Here is a 19,242-nt window from a genome sequence, read left to right as displayed (position 1 = left end):
ACCAGGCCACAAACCATTATCAATCCTAGTGATGGACGAGGTGCCAAATGTTTGCTGTGCCCTCAGAGCAGCAGCTCCTGTTCATGGGGCATGTGGGGAGGGGGATCAGGGACACGGGGGCTCTGTGGGCACCATTCTTCCAACTGAGGCCACTCCAGCCTCAGGTGCCCCAGGTAAGAGAATAAAAGAGGAAATGAGAGTTTCTCAGTGACATAAAACTTTTTACCAGAGAAGGGGATAGAGGGAGGGGGAAAAAAAGAGCTTATTTTCCTTTTGAACAATTTCTGCTTCATTTATTGCTTTACAGTATCAGAATCTAACACTAACCCAGAAAGAACCTGATCACATCACAGGTTTCATCAGGAAGTAATTTGAACTGGCCAGAGCATTGTCTAACTTAAGACTACATGAAAGCATTTTTATCATTGTCTTGGCAAAGTAAGTAATTTGTCCCTTATTCATTATTTGTATTAGAATGGCACCCAGACACCCACTAGAGAAAATCTCTGTGAGGCCAGATGCTCTGGAAACACAGATCAGAACTGTCCTTACTCTAGAGAGCTTACAATCTAAGAAAGCTTTGCAGATGTTTGCATCAACAGATGCTTTTATGCCTTGCAATGTTCAAGATTACCAGGGCAGATCCACCAAAGCTAAAGATCAAGATGAATATTCAGATTTGGTGACCAATTTCCCCTATGTGCCACTTCAGTCACCAAGTCAGATGCTGTCATCAATTTTAATCTTCTCTTTAGCACAGCAGATGAGTCACTGAAAGACTGGTGAACAGAATTACAGCCAAGATTCTCAACTCCAAGGAACTCAGATGACACAGACCTTAAAGGTTCAACTCACTCTACTCCAGGTGGGATAATTTTCAGAAGTTACTAAATCACATTTTCAAGTCAACTCCAGTGTTACAGGATAGGTTTCCAGACCCTGGCACACAAACACATTCATTATACTCTGAAAAATTCTGAGGGTTTAAGATAATTTTTTAATGTGCCATATAAACTATAGTCACGAGTGTTACCTGTTTGTCTTTTTAAGAATAAAGGAGAGACTGGAGGCAAAAATAATCTTTTTAAACCTCTAGGTAATGACATGTATTATGATGTAAGAAGGAAAAACAATGACAGTAGCAGCTGGCAGTTGGTGTTTTGGCTGAAGTTATGAATCTATGTGGAATATTTCTGTAGATTTTCCTCATGGTCATCTTCCCCATGCTGCTGTTGATAATGCTGGTACAATTTGGATCCCCAGGCTCCCCCCATCCCTTCTACTGCTGGGAAGTGTCCGTTGGACATATTGAGTATAATGGAGGTCAAGGATTTAATGTAGTTTTTGGCCAGAGTGAGAGTCTCTATTTTGGACAGTTTGTTCTCGGCCCTCACGTGAGGGATGACCTCGCGCAGGGCCTGGAAGGCGTTGTTGAGCTTGTGCATCCTCTGCCTCTCGCGCTCGTTGCTCTCCAGCCTCCTCAGCAGCCTGTCCTTGCTGCTCCAAGCACGCCTGCCTCTGCCTGGGGGGCTCTTGCTGCTCTCCTTGTTCCCCCCATTCCTCCTTTCTTTGCGCCGCAGACATTTCACCAGTTCCTTTTTTCTCATTGCTGGCTCTTCAGAAAACGCTTCTTTGTCAGTGGTTTGCCTTTGTTTCTTTCCTTTGGTTTTAGTCTTCATGTTTTGTTGGATGGACTGGTATTAATGGTCAATGTGCTGTAAAAACATAACACCAATATTCAGCTGGGAGGAGAGCTTGCAGAGGGAACAGAGGGCAAGTGAATGGAACCAGTGAAACAAAGATGCAGTAAATCACCTACTGGGGAAAAACAGATGCCTCTGCTTTCTTAGAAGCAGGCCTCAAAGCAGAGAGGTTTTTCCTTTATCACTGGACAAAAGAGAAAGTGGTCTCCAAGTCGACTGAGTCTTTCTGTAGAAAAGTGAACCACAACTCAAAAACCAGGCAGAGTACAACAGTCAGTGAGGTTTGGTTACACATCACCTCTGTTTGATCTCTTACGCTGCTGTTGTCTCCCAGCTCCTCACTCCCTCACGTTATAACAAAGCCATGCACCACTTCCATGTACATGTGCTGGCTTAGGGGAGTATTAGACAGACCCTCAGGCTCTTACTCAAAGTAATTTCTCCTTGAACTCCTGGTAATTGGTTTTTGTAGGCACAGGTTTCCACTGTGAGAGGAGTCCACTAGAGGGAAACATGGCACACTCTCAGGGAGAAGCTCCAAGCCAGCCACGTGTTTTCAGCTGCAGCATTTCTGTGTTGTGGGCTCGTCCTCAACACACACACACAAAAAAGCACTTCCCTCTTCCAACAAAAATCCAGTAATGTCAAGGCTTAACTGCAGTTACTGCCCCAGATCAACAGCAGCAGAGCAGGCTATTTTCCAAGTTACCCAAAAAGACACAGCAATGTTCCTTCCTCTGCATTAGGTGACAGCACTGATATTTTCCCTCCCTTCTGCGCCCACATTTTTTTACATCTGAATAAAACAGCACCACAGCAACCCTGCCTCTAACACCAACGGTCAGTGTTACTAAGAGACATTCCCAAAATATGTTCTTTCCACAGCCTTCCAGTTCATGTAGTCAAAGGTTTGCTGTAAACAAAATACATTTTTATGCCGATACTATCGTGTAGGAGCAGTTTGAGAGTTGGTGAGCCAATAAAAAATGAAGGAAAAAGAGGAACAAAAACGCTAGCCCCAGATGTGAGACTGTCCCAGTACAACCTCAACCTTAGCTGGAGCAGGTGGTGCTGTGTCGGCAGGTCCTGGCTGTGCTGTGGTAAACACCCCCTCCTGTCTCGTTTCTCATTTCTTGAAAACCATGTTCACCTGCTGGCCTTGCACACTGACTCAGTTCTCTGCCTGGGAGGATATCCTGGCCATCCCCAGGTTCCTTACTACCAAAGAGGCAACTTTACCAAACAGGACAGGAATTCACAAAGCAGCTGGGTTAGGGTAGCACCCAGGTGATGACAGCTCTAAGATAGCACCAAGCAGCTTGTGTTGTCAGAGCCTAAAAAACACTGGAGACACACAGGTATCTTCAGAGAGGAAACAGGTCCAAAGGCAAGCACTAGGTTTGTTCTGCACCCTCTGTGTAGCTACAGAACAGCACAGAGGAATGGGAGCTTCCCTGCCCAAGCACAAGAAGCGCTGCTGGGCAGTGCTGCTGTTTGGAAGAAAACAGCCCACAGGACTTGGTGAAGAGGGGGCTCATGGACACAGCCAGGAGAGAAAACTGGAAGAAGATCCAAGAGAAGGGAAGCTTCAGCAAACTGCGAGAGTAAAGTAGTCTTGAAAACTACAGGCTGGGCAAAAGCAAATGGGGAATAATGGGATAACAAGGTACCTAGCTGATAGGCTTGTTCTTAGACTGCTGTAATCTGGAGAAGTAACCTTAAAGAGCCCCAGCTGAGCTGCTGGGAGTCCCAGGAAGGTGTTATCAGAGTGTGCAAGGAGCAAACAGATTGTGAGGGGATCAGGAGCAACAGACTGGAGTGGTCAAGAGAAACCAAAGAGAGCAGCCAAATAACACATTTAACACCCTGTGCAGCCATCCACAGGGCTGGCATCCCTCTTCTGTGACTTACCACTCCACCCGCTGCTGAGAAGGTGCCTGGGGCCCAAAGGGCAACGCGGCAGAGACCCAGGGGAAGCCAGGAACAGCAGCAAGGGCTGCGGGGACAACAGGGAGGGAACGCGGCGTGCGCTCTGAGCGAGGCAGGCTCTGTCAGCAGGAGCGTGCGAGAGGCCCAGCCCGGCCCCGGCCCGAGGAGCCCCGGGCAGCGCTGCCCGAGCCCCGCAGGCGGAGGCAGCCGCAGCTCGGCCGGCGCTGTCCCGGACACGTCGCTTTAGCGGCGGGGGCGGGCCCGGCGGGCGGGAGCTCCGGTGCCTCGGCGGGCAGGGACCCGCACACCGCGCCGAGGGGCCGGGCGCGGCCGCAGCGCCCCGCTCACGGCTCCAGCCCGTGCTCGGGGTGCGACAGCGCCGGCGGTGACAAGGGGCACACAGGGACGGGGGACACACGGCATGAGGAGGCGGCGCGGGTGTCACCCACGCTGGGGCAGGCACAGCGCTGTCACCGCGGGAGGGCCGGCCCAGCGCCTCCTCAGCAGGTGGGGTGTCCCCGGCTGCAGGACATGGTCTGTCCCAGCTCTGTTCTGCGTGCTGTCACAGCACCCGTGTGACACAGCCCCACAGACACAGCACTGCCATCTCTTTGAGAACTCGCTGCTCACAAAGACTGCAAGTTCTCAAATTCTTTGATAATAAGTTCTATATAAGGTGACCAATTTAGTGCCATGGGATCTTTTGCATCTGTTCTCATTAATGGCCACTGCCTTGGTCAAATTTCAGCCCAGTAGTTATATTTTACCTAATGAAGTCATCTTGATATCAGTTTCTCATTCCCAGGTCACAACAGGTGCCAGCACTCAACAGCTGCCGTGAGAGGTGGGGGCTTCCACAAGAGCCTCCATCCACACTGCCAGGGCTGCCTGGGCTGTCCCCTCCTTCCCGGAGAGCAGGGAACACCAGCACTCCCCTGTCCCCTGCCCAGCCTGGAACAGCCACAGCAGCTCCCAGGGAACACCAGCACTCCCCTGTCCCCCTGCCTAGCCCAGAACAGCCACAGCATCTCACCAAGGCAGCTCCCAGGGAACACCAGCACCCTCCTCTCCTCCTGCCCAGCCTGGAACAGCCACAGCAGCTCCCAGGGAACACCAGCACTTCATTTATTTACCTGGTGATTTTTGGTCCATTCAGCACATGCACTTAGATAGAAAAACCAAGCAACTCTTCTAGGAAGAAATTCAGTGAACACTGAGAAAACATCATTAACCTGTTTTCTGAAGTTATAAATTTCAAAAATTCCCATTCTTTCTACAGATTTCTAATTCCATGATTGAAAGCAAAATTCAGTATTCAGAATGACACTGTTTCTGTTTTAATTATTGCTTCTCTACTGACTGTGTACACACTTTACCTGAAATTCTCACAAGGGTGATGATACTGGAAGACTTTAAAGGTGACTAGGCTATTTAGCACAGGATCATCTGCTGGGAATGTGGCTTTGAACTTTTGGAACTTTCTCAACCTCAGGAGACTAATAAATATATCTTACAGTAGAACTACACTGCTGGCATCTGTTTAAAAATGAACAAACAGACAAAGAGATTATAAATATATAACTGTATTTTATTTTTAATATTAAATATTTTTAAATTACAAGCAGTTTCTTGAATCACACTATGCATGATAATCAATATACAGTAGAAATTACAATTTAAAAATGTACACAATTTAAAGACATTTTGACCTGAAATTTCATTAACTATGATATATTGCCATAAACCTCATACCTGTATTAAATTACAATAGGAAAACCTCATACCTATGATTTTGTTACATAGTTTCTCATTTACAAATAGAATTGAACATTATATATACACACACATCAGTACCATTTATCATTTAAGTTACACCTACATCTGTGCAAGTTCAAACAATTTCATAAACAAAACTAACTGTAAGTCATATTCAAGTTTCTGAAAAACAGGCTGCTGGTATTACAAATACTTATTTTCAATAAGTTTATATGATGTTTGACTCTCCTCTAGATTTCTTCCCATTTTGTACCAAAACCATTAACATGTATGACTTAAAGCTGAAGTAATTTTTTTGAAGTAACTCCATTCTTATTTAAGGCTATTTCTTATAAGGCTAATATACTTGAATTCCACCTTTCACCAACTCCAACACAAATAGCCAAGTCACTGACACCTGACAATGCTGACATTTTAGGATAGTGCTTAATTGTGAAAAAAACCTCTTTCTACAAACCAGCCTCCTCATGAAAGATTGAGTATTACATAAAAATCTGCTAAAAATACTGATAAAAAGAATGAGGCTTAAATGGCTTTCAGTAGTGCATCAACAAGGATATGAAAAAACATTTAAATCTGTTCATTTCCATAAATGCAGTTATACACAGTGTATCTGCAGCTGGGGCATTTGGGAGAGTACAGGTGTTCCCACTGAAACTGGACACACTTGTTGCTCTCTTGGCTTCTCACTACAGATCCTGATGTTCAAATAAACCTCTTTAGGTGGGAAAAACCAGATCTTTTAAATACCTTTAGTAGCCAAATTGAGACAATGCCATCATTATTCAAACAATCCAGGTATTCTACTAGAGAAGGAATTAAGCTGTAACCAGTCCTCATAATAAACCATTGAAAATAGATACATGTACTTCTACAATGGAGACCAGGCTTAAGTAGCTAGTGCAAGAAATTACATAGAATGTAATGAATGATTTGGAACAAATCCCCTCATTATAATGTAACATGTTGGAATTACTGATTCATCTTCATTGTGCCACTTAACTGCCAGGCAGATATTTAAGTATTGCTAGTAGTTGATCAGATCTTTAAGTGTTATTTTTTTACCCCAAAAGATAGTTTATATTATTGCAATCCAGCCTACTGGATTACTGAAATTAAAATTTACGTTTAAGTGATCTGAGTTAAGTTTAAATACTTCTTTCTCTTCATTGTACAGCTAAAAAGGACATTACCTTGCTTAATATCATACACATCTTGTTTTGGAAAAAATGCTCCTTTGGCAATTCATTAGCAATGAGTCCATTTGGACAAAGGAGTAAACTTTTACTTCCTGTGTAAGCTTTTCTTTAAACCCGGGTAAGAATAAAAATCTTAGATTTCCATCAAGCAAAGGAAATTCCTGATGTGCAAGATAAACATCTGATTTTCCAGAATTACAAGGAACAAAATGCACAACCAAATGACAACATTCTGGAGCATAAGCTTTTATTTAACCCAGAATTATTTTTTAAATAAAATGATTCAAAATTAAGGCTGAACTCCAGGTCTGACAAGTTTTTCACCACATAAGGCAGACAAGCCCATGTGTTGCCTGCAGACCATTATGGAGCTTCATTCTTACTATGGTGAAAATTTAAAGACAGATAAGGTACCCTAAATCTAGCTGTATCAAGGAGTGTAATGTTGGAATTATGGAGTTCCTAAGCAATAGTTTGTGCACAAGGTCTGTTACCAACATTTTAAAATATTTCCAGTAGCGCACAGCTTCCTTAAACCCTCTACAGTATATACTGTAAGCCTGTATTAAGAACTACTTGACTTTGCCTTCTAAATAATGTTTTGGGAAAGGTCCATAGGAAAATTCAGTTCCTCACTTCATACTGAAGAACAGTTCTGACTAACTCTGAACCTGAGTGCCTCATCAGAAAAAGATATCTCAATTCATTGGCAACTTCAAACAACATTATTAACTAAATCATTCCCTTTTAATCAGTATGGAAGCCATTCTGGTTTAAAGGCTAAATAGCACTGGAAAAAAACTAGTTAACATATTCTTGTCATTTTTAAAACATACTTAAAAATCAAAATTAACACAGAGGTATACAAAAAAAGAAAACATCTGAAAATATCTAGTCCTCCCATCTCCATATGATGAAAATTCTCTGGTGACTGGATCTGGACACAGAACACTTGGACCACCATAATCTCAAGCCCTGCCAAAACAGCCACTAAAATACAAAGTACTTCAGATGTCAGTGCATTTGTATTTTAGTACAAGTAAACAAATACAAAGCCAGGTAAACTCTTCCATCAGTGCTTCCTACAGATCTGAACTGCATAAGGCATTCCAAGAAGTCAGGGATTTGTTTCTCAACTGAACTCACTTTGGAGTAATAATCAAGGATATCTTTTTCCAAGCAGTTTAGAGGATTAAATCAGCTAAATGCATGGTACAGCAGGAAGGTTAAGCCCCCCACTGTCTTCCCTTCCCTACAGGCTTCAGAGCAAACCTATTGTACTGCAGCCTTTGTTCAGAATGCATTTCAAGATGTACCATGGAGCTCTGCAGACATCTTAAAATGGATCTGGCCCGATAACGGGTGCAGAACTGGGCATTAACCATTAATCAAAATTGTCATAACATCACCAAGAGGTAGATTTACCACAGGCCTCTGAATGGAGCCCAGATCTGCAGTCAGCAGAAGAATGAGCTTCAAAATTCACAGAATGTACAACTAAAGGGCCAAGTGTACCCAAATCCAGTCTATTGAAATTAGTCTTTATGTAAGATTCATAAATTCCAGAGTTTTGTACAACCAATTTTCCCTCTTCTTTCTCCAAGGCAGAAATTGTAGTAAAAACTGGAAGGCCCTTAACTTTGATATAGTCAGATGCTATTACAGTTTAAGCAGTCAGTAGGATCATATGTAGGAATTAAGAGACATTATCTCTTTCATCTAAAAATTCCAGAGTATATTATATATTCTTTTCCAGTTTCCTATAAAACATGAACACTAACAACCATTCTATAACCATTATCATTTTAGAAATGGTACTGAATATAAGATTTCAGCAAGTCTAACATAATACTCAGAAGTTATGTACGTTTTACGAGTACCGTGCATAGCAAAAGGCTACAAAAAGGACAAATTAAACTGGATAACTGGGCCAATTCAACTTGTCTTGTTTTCCTTGAAAGATTTAAGATTTTGATTCTGTACATCATCAGGAAATAAAGGAAGAATAATCCATAGTGCAATTGTAATAAGCAAAGTAATATGTAGTGATATCTTTTTGAATAAATATGGCTCACTACTGATCAACTATCATTCAAACAGTTCCATCAACACAGCCACCTGTTGCACAGGACAGGTATACACAATTCTACAACAGGTGTATGTTCAAATAGATAATGAACTACATGGAAAAATATAAAAAGAATATTATACAATCTCATACATAAACCAGACTGTAGTGTAATTGCTTTACTTGTTTAAGTTATCTGAAAAATACTTCAAGTACTTGAAAACAGCGGCAGAATCATCTTTCAATGAAAAGCAAAATTGCACTGATTTAAAAATACATTACAAAGTTAAATACACATTCAAATTAATGTCCTGATTTAACATTGCTTTCAGTGTTTACTTCCATTTCTCAGTACTTCTTGATTACCTGTGTTACTCCAGGAGGATCCAGAGTTTAGATAAAGAAGTCTCAAACACAAAGTCTATGTGTTTTATGTATGGAGTCCAAGCACATTTAAATGGATTTAATCTTTTTCTCCATCTTCACTGCTTCCTATTAGTAAAAGAGAGGTCATAAGATACAGTGAGATTCTTCTGCACAACCCTCACTTCTTTGTAAGACCCTTGCTAGAACTTGGCATTCTGCTGTTTTGCCCTTCCAAGTTTTGGTTAATTTTTCCCTACACTTTCAACTAGTGTAAACATTTGGTTCATTTATTCATAGACATCTGCCTCAATCACACAATTCAATGTCACTTCTTAGGACACATAAGGCAACGTAGGATCTCCAAAATACTCTCTCTTATCTGTAAGTTACTAAGCAGCAAATATTATCTAATCAATAAGCACAATACAAGAACAATACAACTCTATATAACACTGATTACATATTTATAGACATTGACCATAAGCAAGGCTCTGCTATCAGTAATATTTATTTTTAATAATGCAATGTGTTATCAAGATTAATAATATGCCAGACCAATTCAAGTGTGGTTATTTTTGCTTCTCTTAACCCTCAAAAACATATCAAAGGTTAAAAAAGTTTTTGGTTATTGACAAGAAGGCTTGTTAATAAACACTGCTAGTACTCAATATTGCTCTGAATGGATTGTTTGGGTCTCCTAACAAAAGCTATCCTATTCACAGCTCTAGAAAACATGCTGCAGTTCTTGAGAAAATATCAAGAACGCAATCTCTAAAAAGCAATATGAAAAGAAAACTAAACTGTAAAATAAGCTTACACAATAATAGCAGAAACATTATGTTCCTGGCATCCTCATCCTGTGCAATGAAAACACAATTGTCACTTAAGACAGTGCAATAACCAGAATTAATAACTGCCATAGTGTGGCAGGTGCAACAGCAGTGCTGCAGGACTGCAGAGGGTTCATTCATCCAAATACAGCTCTTGGGTTTTTAACACAAAAACTGAGAGCTTGTTCTGTAAATGTTCTACCACAATTTTGTACCAACTTGGACACAAATAATCTCAATCTCCATAGAAAACTATGTCTTAACTGAAACACAAGACCAGACATGAACTTTTGTAGTGTTAAAAATGTACTTCTACATTTGGTATTTAAATAGAACAAAACTTGTTGTATCTATTCCTTTATCTTTATGTACCGATTTTAATTTCTATCTTTAAAGTAATTATTGTGACTAAATCACTTACCTCCTTGCTCTATATCTGAATCTGTAAGATGTGTAAGAGAAAAGCTTGCCATGTTTGCAGGAGAGATGGAGAATCTGGAATAAGGGGATGAATGTGACCAGTTCTGATCGAGAGTCCGGGATGGTGGAGGTGGAGAGAAGTACTTTGATGGCTGCAGGGGTGCTTTAGAACCAATGAGACTGTTAGCTGCCTTGGAGATAAAGGATGGCTCTGGAGAAGAGAAGTCATCATCCCACTCAAAACCTCCACCTAGAGGAGGGGAAGAAAAAAAAAGTAAGAAAGAAGAAAAAAAGCAGCATTACAGTAATGTCATGTAAGGTCACCCAGAGTTGTACAAGGAGACTGGAAGATTGCATTAACCCCAAACAAAACCTGTGTCCCTGGGCAGGGCTCTAGCCCAGGGAATCACAAAGATTTGTCACCCAGTTTGGCTGCCTCTCAGGCAACCCTGGACACATCAATATATAAAGACCAGTATCACATCCCAGCTTTGCTCCTCAGGACCAAGGGACTGAGCCCAGCTGCAATGTGTGCTTAGGATGCAAGATTGAAGCCAACATGGTCCAGTGAATTTACAGATCACACAGTTTAATGACTTCTCATAAAAGGCTCTGCATCAAACAGTCTCAGCCCCTGCTGTGTATAAATATATTCATGTACCTTCTTCATCTGTTGAGCTTTCTGAATTTGCAAATCTGTTTAAGTAACCAGGGCTGGAAGATGGAACAGGAGAGCTGCCAGCACCTTCCCCGTTCACGTCTATCCCATGGCTTCCCAGCTCTTTCGTTGGTGTTTCCTAAGGCAAACAAAGCCATTTTTTGAACTCTTTTTACACACAATGTCTCCATGCCTTCAGATGCCAGCACCCACAAATACACTTCCCCATCCTGCCATCAAATGGAATTAAAAGGTCTGTAAACTGCTACAACAACACAACAAGACTTTGAGTTACAGATTAGCACATGCAAGTACTTCTAAAGAAAGCTGCATCAAATCTATGCTAAAATGCACACAGGAAACTACTATTTAAATATTATTTACTATATAAAATGGTTTCATATTTGTAGGAACAAATACCTTCCAGTTGAAAACAGTTCCCATATCAGCTTAATGTGGGTAGGGTTTTTTTTCACTCTTTAATAAAGCCTTATCCCAACATTTAATTTTTTTTTAATCCCCTAATCATGTTCAGGATAAAGAGCCAGACTTTGTACAGCCGGTATTGGAAGCAGCCAACATTTTATCAGTTATTGTAATAAAAAGTAAAGAGTTCAACAACCAAGAACAGTTTAAACACAGCTGATTTTTCCTTCCCCTCTGACAAAAGGATTACTATTCCACAGGCTGCCTAAACACAAATAAATCACCTATGTTTTCTATTCCAAAACACAGTTAACTATAATATTAAAGTGCGTCATCATAAGCAACATTTCCCAAGCTTGACAATGTGACTTTTCTTTTAAACTCACTGGACTAGTTCAGTTGCCATAATGCTAAAATGCAATCCCCTCTGTATCCAGTTACAGAAGTTAAAAATTGATAAAGCTGATAGGGAAACAAAAGTAACCTTGAATTTTATAAGCAGATCACTGTGTCACTGAACATGAATTTCACAGGATTAATAAAAATTAGCATTACCGTCTAAATACTGTTCTTATCTTTGATCATGATCTTAGATAAATTTACCTTAGTGCTAACTAACAAGATTCAGAGTTAGTTTCAGTTTGAGTTTTGGGGTTGTTTTTTTAAATTTAATTATTGACTTTTTTCTTTCTTCCTTTCTTCTATAAAGCATCTTAAAGACTTCAAACTCATTAAACAGATAAGCCGTTTTTATAAAGCTGCAACAATATTCTGTCAAAATAGGATAATTAAATATTGTCCATAGCAGTGCTGTCTTGCATATTCAAATTAAATACATGTTATAAACAGCAGAAAAACATCACTAAAATTTGTTTCATTCAGCACATGCAGTCAAGGGTTCAACAGCAAAGGAGACTCATGATTTGGAAACCAAAGCTAAATCCACCTTCAATTCAGATTAGTGCAGCTATTCTACAGTTTAGCAGCACTAAACTGTACCTAGCCAAGTCACAAAGTTCTTTTTTCTTTATATATAAATATCATTCTTTTACATATATAAATTCTTACAAAGCCTTTATATATTAAGAAAAAATAACCTACATCATGAGCAAGCTGTAACCCTGCCAAAACAAGAACAAGAAAGGTGCTTTTGTAACAAGGTTTTCCAAATATTAAGCAATTTATCCAATTCCTCCTTGTTTAAACAAAAAAAAAAAGGCAAGACAACAAAAATTTTACTTAGTAATTAAAAAGAAAGGTACCTGATCAAACAAATAGACTGTCACATCATCAAAGAATGTTACAGCCTTTTTCTCATCTTTCCAAAGTTCAGGCTGCCTTTCATTAAGAGGTTTTGGAAGTTTCAACAAGCTTCTCAAATGTTTTCCATCATCTTTTTCAGTAACTATCTCAGGTACTTGATGAACAGTTTCATCTTCACTGTCAGAACTCAGACTATGCATATGAAAAGTCCTCATGTCATCCTCAGAATCACTGTTTTCATCTTCCTCATCTGCATCATCACCATCTTCTAAATCCAGCATCCCAGCCACGCTGAGTTTGCCGAGGTATTTTCCTTCAATATCTGGCTCTTTCAGCTTTTGTCCTTCCATGTGATAGAAGGACTTCTCACTGTTACTCAGATCTAAAGCCATGTTGTGCACAGGCTTTAAGTCTCTGTGTGAAAGGAGCTCTGAAGTGTTCGTGCCAACACAAGAGACACTTTTATGGGAAGTCTCAGATAGTCTTATTTCATCCCTCAGGTTACCTTCCATCACTATTTCCAGGGAAGTCAGAGCTGCCTCAGCCCACTCATCAGGGCACCCCTGCATCCTTTCATCCATCTCTTGGATCTCTAAATTGTGGTTTAGTTCCAGTTTTGAGTTTTGATTATCATCACCCTGGTAATTCCTCACATCACACGCTTGCTGTCTCTCTTCAAAACCAGAAACCTCTTCAGTGTGATTGTCTCCTCTGTTGGAGGAAATAACACACACAGTCTCTCTGGACACATTTACAGACTCTTCTGGCTTTTTATCTGGCTCAGAATCATTATCAGAGAAATAGGCTGAGTCTCTATAAGAGTTTTGATTTCCACTCAGAAAAACCACTGGGGTTATTTCTAAATTGCTGTTCACTGCATCCAAACAAGCTGCTGCTTCTGACACAATGATGACTGGATTAGAAGGCAAAGCACTGACACTGTTCTCATTCACACACAGAGCAGTTTCCACATTGGAAGTGTCCTCAACAGGAACATGGGAAGTCCATTCTGGAGATTCCAGGTTTTCTGTTTCATAGCCACTGTCAGCAGGTTTATCTGGTGGCAGAAGTTTCTGAGGACTTTGAGCCTGTAAAGATTCTAAAACCTCATTTACATCTAAAGAATCCAAAGAATCAGGAGTCTCTAAGGCTTGTTCTACAGTTTGTATAGGAGATGGGCTGTCCTCCAAAAGACTATCCTGACTGGTACAATCTGAAGCAGCAACAGAAATTGAGGTCACCTCTTCTGGAACATCCTTACAGTTCTCAAAATGATTTGATGTTTCTTGTATTTCCTCCAATAAACATTCATTTTTTTTAATTATGGGAGAACTATCTTGCACATTTCTTTTCCTATCTTCCTGATCACTACATTTTTCTTTGTTATATGTTGTTTCATCAGACTTGAAAAGCATTGCCTGTTTCATCTGTGCATCACACTCATCTGTTTCAATAGCAACACTGTATGGACTGTTTCCAACATTATTATTTTTGGCATTATAAGATAGCTCTTCCTGACAGAGAACATCGGTGTTACAGGACATGACTTCATTCACTTCTACATTTAGAAATGTCTCCTCATCCTTCAAAATAGGAAGATTTGCACAGCTATCAGATGAATTATGTGCTGTGGGTGGACTAGAGGATGCCTGCATTTTTACAGGAGTCTGAGACTGGGAACTGGGATCTTTACTCATTGTCACTGGGTTAAAATTTTCATCTTTCACTGTTCTAAGACTTTCGTGTATTAAAGAAAAGACCTGTGCATTTTCAGCCAGCACAGGGTCGGGCTCAACAGAGTTTCTTTTTGAGGTTTCTAATATATTTCTTAGAACATCTTCTGAGTACTGCCCAAAGTCACTGTTGTCTTTTTTAGGCAATAACCCTGTTAATAAGTTTTTCTCTTGAAGAAATAAGAAGTTATCAGACAGTTCTTCTAAAGTTACCAGCTCTGACTGGTTAGAGATATTTTCACATAAGGAAACAGTTTCATTTTCAGAAGCATGATTAGAATGCTCCTTCTCAGAAGAGCCTACTGCCTTTCTAGCATCTGTGTTAGAGTTCAAAACAGCTGGTTTAAAGTCTTTAGGAGAATCACTTGTTTCAGCAAACCCAAGTATTTTTCTATTTGTCAATTCTTCTGCTCTATCAATATCATTAAATATACTCTGGAAAGGACTTTCTGGACTATTGGCAGCAGTCAAAAATTCCTCTTTAGGATCTGTATTGTAGTGGAAGAAGTCCCCATCAGTACTAGATTCTTCAACATCAAGATCCCTGAGAACCGTGAAATGAGAACTTTTTTCTTGTACAGCTTCTTGATGATCAACTTCTGTGGTTAATACAACTGATTGGTTATCAAAATTCATGCTGCAGCCACTTCCTTTCTCCTCTAACTGGATATAGTAGTCATTTCCAACAGAAAGTTTGTGTGCATCAAACACAGGTAACACCCCAGGGACAGCAAGTGATGCCTCTTGACCACTTCCATCCTGTGCTCCTGGTCCTTGCTCTGAAAGTGACCTCTCAAAAACCTCCACTGGATAGAAAATACTTGTGTAGTTCATGGCTTCATCAGGATTCACATGACCACATTCATCAAAGTGATCATGTTTAGCTGCCTCCCAGATGTACTCAAAGCTCAGCCCATGGCTTGTTTCAGTTACTGTCAGAACCTCCTCCAGCTCGTGGCCAAGTCTATCTCCTGTGAAGTGATCCAAGATTGGGAATGCAGAATTACTTGCTTCTCTGTTTGAGGTGTTTGGTTTCAGAGCATTCCACTGCTGCTCAAAATCAATCTCTGAGTCCCTCTGGCTCTGCATGCGGAGGTAAGTTAAGAGTCTGTGCACTTCTTCTGCCGTCGGTCTCTTTTCTGGGGGCAGCCAACAGAACTGCAGAACTTCATACCTACACAAATAAAAACATTTTCAATAGGTTTCCCACTGAAAAGGAATTTCTAGAATTCAGATACCTAACATGCCTCAGAGTACCAGTATCACTGGCAGAACTTCCATCTCCAGCACATCCCCTTACTCCCTTTACCTAGGGTTTGTTTGCTGAGTTTCCATGTAGCCATTTCAATGTTTAAGAGAACTGAGCCATTTCAGAAACTTCTTCAGCAGCTTTAAGAATAAATAGAAACACTCAAAGTTTACCATCTATCAGAGTATGGCTGCTCCAGCCGTGGCTTGAAGGGTTTAACCTGCTTCTCCTTGATGACATGGGTTAGGACCTCCCTGTCAGAGAAGTCTGAGTAAGGCCGAGCACCGTTCTCAAACAGCTCCCACAGCGTCACACCCAGGGACCTGCAAAAGAGCAGCACAGGATGGGCACTCTCAGAACTACTTTAGAGTGCCTTTTCTCAGAAAGGATATGCAAAGCATAACTGGCAAGGAGAAATAAATACTACTCCCCATTGTCTCTAGAATAACTTCAGAACTTATTTCATTTGGACAGAATGCTAAAACCCTGAAGAATAAAGTTGCTTGAAAGCAACAACAATGAAAACAACAAAATGTAGAAGGTCAAATTATTTGATCATGGAAAATGCCTACATATAATAAAACATTACCTTTTCAACAATTTAAAAATACAAAATATATATGTTTTTTTTACTATAGTGTATAGAAATGAGATTAAAAAACCTTACAGTTAGTCCAATAGAAGAGAAAAAGCTTTCATGAGAAATTGCAGTTATAAGTCAAACTGCTAGAAAACTCATCTTTGTTCCAGAGTTCATGGAATTCTTTATTGTCAAGCTGCAGTGGTCAAAAGCTGCCTCTGTACTGTATCCAACACTAATCACATTTTCACTGAGTACAGTCAATGCTAATCTTTGGGGAATCCTTCTAGGCTCAAAATGCAAAGTAACTGACTCTGCACATAGAATAACTCAGATTGGAAGGGGGGTCTGGAATCATAGAGTTCAAACCTGCTCAAAGCAGCTCTGCATAAGAGGCACTGAAATACAAACTGGAGACCTAAAGGCCCTGGCTGCTTGCAGTCCAGATGAACAGTATGAGCAGAGGAAGTTTTTATATAATTTCTATATACCCCACTTGCTTTCTGCAACTGTACTTTTAAAACACAAAACAAACCCAAGTTTACTATTTAATATCCTTCAAATATAAAGCAGGAATTAACTATAATGCTTTCAGAAAGGTTAGCCTAATCCACAATTTCCACTATCCAAATTTCTTGGGGCTTGAGAACTGAAGTGGAACTTGGCTATTGCAAAAATGTTCATCCTCAAGAGTCCACCAGCCATTGTCTGTCAGCTCTTTGGCAGCAGAAGCCATCAGTTAATTGCTGCTCTCAAATGCTCCAGCAAGAACACAGCATTTTCATTAAAATGACACTGTTCTACCAATTGAACTTCATCAGGCTCCAGTAGGGATTATCTTTTTATGTCACTCAGAGCTACTTATTCTTGGAAAAATAATTTACCATTTCTTTATAAATATCTGAAGTTATTTTTCATTAATAGAAAATGTTTATTAATTAATAACAATTAATTAATATAATTACAAGTTATGTTTTTTAATTAATTCAAAATGCTTTTGTTTATTACTATAAACACCTATTATTCTGCTAAACATTTTTGCTTGCTCCAACTTTCTCTCAACAGATTTCTAAGCATCTTTCCAAAGCAGGATATAGTTGCAGGTTTACAGTGATTAACCTACTGTACATCTGATGCATCAGGCTAATTCAAATATTATTTACTCCTTCATGTAGCATTTGAAAATATGTTCACAGATGTCTCATTGAAATTTCTTAAAGCCTTCTACATACCATATGTTACTGTATTTATTTTGCTCTGCTGATAACAGTCTGTCTTGAAAACTTGTTACTAACTCAGGTGCAGTCCATCGTAGAGGAACAAGTTTCTTCTCATCTGTCTCAATATAATCTTCCTAAATTATTGATGAAAATGAAGAAAAAAACCATAATAAGGCTGAACATATATTGGATCAACTTCCAGACAGTGACAGTCTTTTCCTTAATACGTTTTTCACTGATGACTATGTAAAAAATTATAATTAAAAAAAATAATCCTGTTTTCCCCATGTAGCAGAGAATAATGCTATGGAGGAAAGCCATTCACTGGTCACTGCATAGCAGAACACTGAATGCCAATTTATTGTTTAAGGTTTGGTACTTACAAAGTGTTTTAAATAATGTCCTTAATTTTTCACTTTATTGATATACTTTAATATTTTGAATATTTTCATTAAGAAACATTAACTTTAACATTAACTTTTCTTTCAAATGTGTCCTTAAAACACATTAAAATTAGTTTGTTCCTATTGTAGGACCACTGTAAATAGGACCAAAAAAGGGTAGATTTAGCAGAAGATTCCAGAAGCAAAAACTCTACTCATCTCTAGAAAGGTACCTATTCTGATACATGAACTCACTACAGTTATTTGCCAGTAATACTGTGAAAGTTCATTATTCAAATAAAGGACAATCTAGTATCAGTCCACAACTTTCAAGCACACTTGCTGTAACCTTGGCCCCTGAATCCTTTAAAAAAGTGGTCCATGACAAGATTAACTCACCTTATACCTACTGAATCCTATACCATAATCTCCTACTTTGACATTTAAGTCGGATGTGAGGAAGCAATTCCGTAGGGCCAAGTCACTGCAAATGCAAACAAACAACCAGTGAGACAAACCAGGAGGTCTCCAATGCAAATTCAAATGGGTTAACACAAGTTTCAATTCTTAGAACAGTCAGGTCACAGTTTGAAGTATCAAATGAAAAACCACAAAAATTATTTTTTAGAGACTTAGATTCTAAAAGTCAAGGACTTATGCAGAGTTACAGGTTAGAGCTGCAAGTACCAGGAGCAGATCAGTAACACAGACAGTGCTGAGCACTCAGCATCCACTCTAGATACAGTTCAGCAATCTCTGTGCATGAGCTACAGGCTGATCCCATAGACCCAAACCCTGCTGGAGGCTGAGGCAAGCTGGGTGCAAGCAAGGTGTGCTCCTGGAGCTCCTGCAGCTCCCTGATCCTCTTCTGAGCAAATGAAACCAGTCCCTGCACTCTGAAAAACCAACTCACGTGCAGAGCAAACCCAAGCACAGGAGCTGGGGAAAGGAATTTCTAAAGTACAACTGTGATCTAAACCAAACATCAAGACAGTTTTTTTGTTGCTTACATTTTTATTAAGTTTTAGAACCTACACATGCCAACAATTGATTCCCTATCTCACTGAAATACTGTGGTCACTACAGTTCTATACAAACACTCATCACCTCCAGAAAAAACAAACACTGATAGGGTTTCTCCTTAGAGAGGATGTATTGGACAAGATTTCTTTTCTGGTCAGAAGGCTGTGATTTCCCTTGGGCACTCCCACTGCTTCAAAGCAGAATCAGTTTAGAGCCACAGAGCCACTCTGCATTCTGGAACCCAAAGAAAACTTAACACAGTGACAAGGCAATCCCATTTAAAGCTTTCATACAAAACCCTGGACTATAATCCTGTCCTGTATAAAAAAGTTCAAGCTGCAGTCACTTCTCTAGAGCAGTGGTGTAGACTCTTAAGAATTCAAACTACACAGAGCATTTCCATGCAGTTATTGCAT

General features: G+C 39.9%; 2 protein-coding genes across 2 annotated transcripts in view; both read right to left on the bottom strand.

Annotated features, from left to right (window-relative positions):
- Positions 1 to 281: 281 nt before the first annotated feature.
- BHLHA15 (basic helix-loop-helix family member a15) lies at positions 282 to 3,849 on the bottom strand. The gene is made up of 2 exons (XM_058816225.1): positions 3,615 to 3,849; positions 282 to 1,715 (listed from the first exon to the last, which is right to left on the bottom strand). The coding sequence occupies exon 2, from the start codon at positions 1,677 to 1,679 to the stop codon at positions 1,179 to 1,181; it is 501 nt and encodes a 166-aa protein (XP_058672208.1). The 5' UTR covers positions 1,680 to 1,715; positions 3,615 to 3,849; the 3' UTR covers positions 282 to 1,178.
- Positions 3,850 to 5,219: 1,370 nt separating this feature from the next.
- The window catches only part of LMTK2 (lemur tyrosine kinase 2), a 34,433-nt gene continuing 20,410 nt past the window's right edge, over positions 5,220 to 19,242 (bottom strand). Inside the window, exons 8-14 of the mRNA XM_058816305.1 lie at positions 18,203 to 18,287; positions 17,433 to 17,554; positions 15,794 to 15,943; positions 12,638 to 15,545; positions 10,953 to 11,088; positions 10,293 to 10,541; positions 5,220 to 9,167 (exon numbers count right to left, since the gene is read on the bottom strand). Of these exons, the coding sequence (XP_058672288.1) occupies positions 9,139 to 9,167; positions 10,293 to 10,541; positions 10,953 to 11,088; positions 12,638 to 15,545; positions 15,794 to 15,943; positions 17,433 to 17,554; positions 18,203 to 18,287 (3,679 nt within the window). The 3' untranslated portion in view covers positions 5,220 to 9,138. The remainder of the gene's footprint in view (positions 9,168 to 10,292; positions 10,542 to 10,952; positions 11,089 to 12,637; positions 15,546 to 15,793; positions 15,944 to 17,432; positions 17,555 to 18,202; positions 18,288 to 19,242) is intronic.

Source organism: Ammospiza caudacuta, chromosome 17, assembly GCF_027887145.1.
Source record: "Ammospiza caudacuta isolate bAmmCau1 chromosome 17, bAmmCau1.pri, whole genome shotgun sequence".
Classification (NCBI taxonomy): Eukaryota; Metazoa; Chordata; class Aves; order Passeriformes; family Passerellidae; genus Ammospiza; species Ammospiza caudacuta.
The sequence above is the reverse complement of the archived record's forward strand: the minus strand, read 5'-3'. Positions and strand labels throughout refer to the sequence as shown.